Source organism: Macaca nemestrina, chromosome 9 (assembly GCF_043159975.1).
Source record: "Macaca nemestrina isolate mMacNem1 chromosome 9, mMacNem.hap1, whole genome shotgun sequence".
NCBI lineage: Eukaryota > Metazoa > Chordata > Mammalia > Primates > Cercopithecidae > Macaca > Macaca nemestrina.
This window is the reverse complement of record NC_092133.1, coordinates 86,619,793-86,625,792: the sequence shown is the minus strand read 5'-3', so window position 1 is coordinate 86,625,792 and position 6,000 is coordinate 86,619,793. Positions and strand designations below refer to the sequence as shown.

General features: G+C 47.2%; 1 protein-coding gene across 1 annotated transcript in view; it reads right to left on the bottom strand.

Annotated features, from left to right (window-relative positions):
• Positions 1–296: 296 nt before the first annotated feature.
• The window catches only part of LOC105486642 (choline O-acetyltransferase), a 52,842-nt gene continuing 47,138 nt past the window's right edge, over positions 297–6,000 (bottom strand). Inside the window, exons 15-16 of the mRNA XM_071068721.1 lie at positions 2,975–3,112; positions 297–971 (exon numbers count right to left, since the gene is read on the bottom strand). Of these exons, the coding sequence (XP_070924822.1) occupies positions 702–971; positions 2,975–3,112 (408 nt within the window). The 3' untranslated portion in view covers positions 297–701. The remainder of the gene's footprint in view (positions 972–2,974; positions 3,113–6,000) is intronic.

Here is a 6,000-nt window from a genome sequence, read left to right as displayed (position 1 = left end):
CTCCAGGGCAGTCACAGGTAAATTTTTTTTCCTTTCAGAATAGCTGGACACAATTTTCTGAGCTCAACAGAAGGCTGCCCCTGGGCACGAAAGCAGAAATGTGTTTGTGGGCCCAAGTCACTATATTTTAAATGGACTTGGGCTCTGTGGTGTGTTTAGGAGGAGCGGGTGCTCACAGGACTGTACGGCTCAGTGGAGGCACTGAGAATGCCACGATTGGAATGCTCTGAATCTCAAAACACAGCCTCCTCTCCCCACAAAAAGAAAAAAGGTAATGACCTGGAGTTAGCCTCTTCCTTCCTAACTCATTTAGGTACATTGCATGTAATAAGGTGACTCATCCTTTCATTGGGCAGAAGCATCACCTGGACACACTAGGTCCTGCTGGAGAAGGAGACATGAACACTAAGCTTCCGAGGACCACAGGAGTCCTCATTGTGGCTCGCCAGTGCATCCAGGCTGCCTCCGAGCCAGGCTGGTCCCGTTTCCCAGTGCACAGGCCCAAAGGCACCTTGAAAATGACGATTCCCATACATAAAGAGGGGACCCTTTTCTCCTAACACTCCAACTCTGTGTGATCTGTGGGTTGGACTCTGAGGACAGGGAGCTGTGGCAAGCTGGGGTAAGGGATGGGAGTGGGGATCAGCAGGGTCTGGCTGCTCTAGAGGCTGAGTTTGGGAGGTGAAACCTAGTGGCAGGAGTTAAGGTTGGTGTTCCTGGCTGGGCCTCATGGCTTTTTCCTTTGTTGCCAATGGCTTGCTCTCAGCAGGTGGCGGCAGACTGCAGAGGTCTCTCATGTCAATGAGACTTTCTTCCACAGCTTTTGCAAACTTGCTAGAAGAAGTCTCTTTGCAGCTGTGAAAGCTGGAGATGCAGAAAAGGATGGTCTCTGGCTGGGGGTTGTAGCAGGCACCATACCCATTTGGGACCACAGGACCATAGCAGCAGAACATCTCCATGGTTGTGGGCACCTGGAGGAGAGGACAGGTCAGAAGCTGCTTGTTCTGGAATGCAGCCTGCCAGCGTTGACTGGGCTTGGCTTCTCTGACTGTTTTCCACCTGGGGGTTTGACTGAATTAACCAAATCAAGTGATTGCTTCAGCATGGATGGACACAGCCAGAGTCATAAAAACAGACCCATCTAACTGCATGATATCAGAGGACGAGGGGCCCCAAGCCCACTCCCTGGTGTGCAATCTGCTCTGCTTGTGGAGTTGGAAGTTCCCATCATGACCTGGTGCTGGGTCTTGGGCTGAGTCTCCCCTTCACCTGGGGGCCATTTGAGGCATGGAGGCAATCAGGTAATTTACTAAATGGTCCCCTGGTGGCACCCCACAGTTAGATGCTTTCCGGAGGGAGGAATTTATGAACTGGAGGAAATCTGGCCCATCCTCTCTGTCGATTTTCCCCAGATCCTTAATTACTGTCAGTATTGCTTGGCTGCTCTGATTTCTCCCTGCAGCCTGGCCATGCCCAATTACCCAGCATTGGGTGTTTCAAAGATTGCCATCAACTGGAGTTTTACTTATGCACCTAGTATGTTTTGAATTCAGAGTGCTGAGATTTTGTAATCCAGATCACAAACCAAGAAAGTATGTTTCTGAAAGCATTCAAGCCATAAATGCTACTTTCCAGTTGGAAAACAACAAAACCCCCACACCCCAGATTAATTTTATTAGCTGGTCCTATGGAAAAAAGTAGAAAGGATTCTCGGGCAGGTGCAGGGCCTGGTTTGTTTTAAACCTACAGGTTCCTGGTGTTGTGTGCTTAGGCCTTCGGAAGTGACACTGGCTGTTTTAATGGGGCAGAACAAACCATTAGTCTTGCTAATAGAGTCACCGCATTGTCAGATAAATTTGCCGTGCAATAGCCGAAGGCCATAAAGCCATTCCAAAGCACTTTTTGCCCATGGATGATTTCCTGAGAAATTTATGGTGCTGTGTTCTGTCCTCGTTTATTCACGTCTGCACGCTCACTGCCATAATGACAACATCCAATTACTGAGTGGGCTTCTGTCCTCAAACACAGCTCATCAACCCCAGTACTGCCCACGTCCAGCTTTTCGCAGATGAGGTGGCATTTTAGTAAATTGATGGCTGTGGGGCATTTCCCCTCCTAAACCACGACCTCTATCTAATGGATTGCATTCTGTCTTTGTGGCAGTGGCCCTCACACAGGACACGCTGCCGACTGGTTAGATGTTGGGCTGGCCACGAATGTTCTGCTGTTGGTCGCGTGGCCCTTTACAATAATATCTGTGACCTATTTAGAGGGCCCTGTCCATGCCAGGCCCTGGACTGGGCTTTCTCCCTACATCATTGAATCTGGCCGAGCCAAGACTTCACTCCAGACCTGCTGGGTGTCAGAGCCCATGGAAACCGCGGTAATAGATGGAAAGGTAGTAAGATGTAACGGTTAGGGCACCAGAATGGGTGTGTTCCTGTACTGTCTCCACCTCGGCTGAGTAGGGTCTGCTGATTACTCCCGTTTAGGAGATGGGAAACCTTCTTCTTTTTTTCTGTTTTTTGAGACAGGGTCTCACTCTGTCACCTGGGCTGGAATGCAGTGGTGCAATCAAGGCTCACTGTAACCTCCACCTCCCCAGCTCAAGCAATCCTCTTATTTCAGCCTCTTTAGTAGCTGGGACTTCAGGCACACACCACCATGCCCAGCTAATTTTTTAAAATAGGGAGATGAGGTCTCTCCATTTTGCCCAGGCTGGTCTCAAACTCCTGGGCTCGAGCAATCCTCCTGCCTCAGCCTCCCAAGGTGTTGGGATTATAGTTGTAAGCCACCAAGCCTAGTCAGTAAACCATCTTCTAATGAACATTCAGATCATTTTGCTGACAGTCACGTAGTTCAGAAAAAGCAGAGGCAGGATTTGCCTGACTCCAGCTAGTGGGCTTGTTGTCACTGTTCTTTAGAAAGCTTACTGACTACACTACGCTTGGGCGATGGCTGCACGGGGCTGTACCTGGCTGGTGGAGAGGACAAACCGGTTGCTCATCAGGTAGGTTTCATCCATGAACATCTCGGGCATCTCCTTGCACACGGCTCGGGCCAGCTCCCGTAGCGCCAGCAGGTGGTTGTCAATGGCCATCCCTGTTATGGCCTGGGTAGTTGGGGGCAAAGAACAGGAGATGAGAAGTGGGCCCCCTGCAACTCCTTGTTCCCTCCTCTGTAGTCCACAGGACTACTGGTGACTCCAGCAGCCACGGCTCATTCTTATCCAGTGCCTGCTGCCAACAATGTGTGTGAGTGGCTGCTCAGGACTGACCGCTGTACCATGCGGCCTCTGCTCCTGGGCCCTTGCACATTTCCACGTGCACTGAGTGAGTCCAGAGCAGGTTGGGTTCTAGCCTGAGATATCTGAACTAAAGGTTAGTGAGTCTGAGCATCCCCTACACACCTACTACGCCTGGCTGGTTCTCTAAGTGGAAAGAATGGGGCTGGCCTGGACATCTCAACTACCAACTACTTGGGCAGGGGAGAGAGTTTGGGAAGAAGGCTGTGTGCAGGGCTTGGGGACTGCTGGATCCTGTGCAAGCATTGTGAAGGGCATCCCAGGCTGTCCTGAACGGACTCTCACCACAATCAGCGCTGTCTCCTCCAGTAGGAGCCCAGGGAACAAGAGATGGAGGATAGAGGTTGTGAGATCTGTTCCTGAATCTTGGCTGCTATTTCATGGCTCAGGATCAATTCATTTAAACTGGATCCATAATCTAAGAAATCGTTTTGAGACAGGAACTAGACCCCTTAGCAGGCTCAGCTGACATTTTCAAGGGGAAAGAGGCAGTTGAATGATAAAAGTTCTTTTTCTTATTACCACAATATATTTAAACTTTCATCAAAGGATAGAAATATAGAGAAAGCTCCAGGATGTCAATGTAGGAGGGGTTCATGGAAGGTGGGGTGTCTGGAAGTGGGGCTGGGTACTCATTCTATGGCTCCCCCACTTGAGGCTGGGTATGTAGTATGCACACTGGTTTTTTTGGACTACATGTTTATTTGGAGCAATTCTAGGGGCTGATGGAGACTCAGGGGGCCACCCTCACCCATAACAATCACTTTTGGGTCAACATCAGGGTAACTCTTGGGGTTTCACAGTTCTCTAGGATGGCCACTTAGCTGTCAAAGCCCTGCACAGGAAGAAACTTCCCATTCACAATGAACTTGGTATAGGTTTACAAGGCACGTTTAGGGATTTGACAGCTGTTCTCTTTCGGTTGCGAATGAATGCATAAAGATGACAGGCTCTGTTCTCTATGAACGTACCTAATTAGAGGCTGAAAAGACAAACATTACACAACCACAGCTTACTTTAGATGTGCCCTGTTAGGACAGAAGGAAAGAACGGTGGGCCTATCTGTGAAGGAGACTACTCTTTTAATTTCTCTGGTTTCCTCTATTTAATTCTTGATTTGTGTTGGTTCATAGAAGCAGCTGCCCTGTGAACAGTCAACTCACCCCTCTTTTTACCACCTTGGAATAACTGTAGCAAGAGAGACTGAGTTCACAGGTTGTTTGGCTCAGAGCCATGAGTAATAATGAGTGAAATGACTTATAATTCAGTATTTCATTCATTCATTTAGGGAATCTTAATTGAGTGCCTACTATGTGCCTACTGCCGCAGGTCCTGGAGCCACAACAGAGAACGAGACAGTTGTAGACTTAGTCCTTGTGGAACTTATGGCATAGTGGGGGGCAGATTTCATCAACCATGCAAAAAAACATGATCATAAACTCAAGTGTGAGGAAGGAAAACTACAGAACAGTGGGAGAGTAAGTGATGGGGGCTCTGGACCACCTTGCCATTGGAACTTCCTTTCTCCATGACCACTGGCAAATATGCTTACCAGTTATTAGGTTTCCTTGCTTCTTTTCCCCTTTCCTTATCCTCCGTGTCCAACCACACACCAGATTCACCTCGTAAGCGTCTTTGTATCTCTCCTTTCCCCAAACCCATCTCTGATTTGGTTGTTTTCATCAACTTCAAATTTTTAACACAACCCTATGGCAATGCTTTGGAGGGTGTTTTCCTAGACATTTTAATAATTTAAAGTTGTTATTGTCATATATTTATATCGTTTAGAAATCCAAATAAGCCAAAAGCCAAGGTCATTTTGCCAGCACGGATTCCTACCCCAAGGAGGTAATTCCTTACAGTCTTTTAGCTATTTCTTTTGGGCATATACTTTCTTTCCTCCAAATATATGCTTAGGTTACCACTACTGAATTTCTCAGTTTTACCTATAATCTTCTTGTTATAAACAGTGAAATTTCAGCTATTTTTTTTTTTTAATGGAGTCTCTCGCTCTGTGGTCTAGGCTGGAGTGCAGTGGTGCGATCTCAGCTCACTGCAACCTCTGCCTCCCAGGTTCATGCCATTCTCCTGCCTCAGCCTCTGGGACTACAGGTGCCCACCATCACGCTTGGTTAATTTTTTTGTATTTTTAGTACAGACGGGGTTTCACTGTGTTAGCCAGGATGGTTTCGATCTCCTGACCTCGTGATCCACCTGCCTCGGCCTCCCAAAGTGCTGGGATTACAAGCATAAGCCACTGCACCTGGCCAATTTCAGTTCTTTTATGACCCTGCTCCCCTAGCACACTTCTACTCTCCCATCTTCCCAATAAGATTACATTTTAACTCTTTGTAGTTAGATCAAGATACAGCATAATCATGTATACAGAACAATATACATAAGTATAATTAAGCAAGTATTCACAGCTGGGTCATGTACTGTACTATGATTAGATTTCCTTTCTTACTGAATTTTTTGTTTCCTCTAGAATTGACAATGTATAAATTGTTTTTTTACTTCCTTTGCTTTCCATGTATCTATTTCTTTTATTTATTTATTTATTTATTTATTTTTGAGATGGAGTTTTGCTCTTTCGCCCAGGCTGGAGTGAAGTAGCGTGATCTTGGCTCACTGCAACTTCCACCTCCTGGGTTCAAGTGATTCTCCTGCCTCAGCCTCTTGAGTAGCTGGGATTA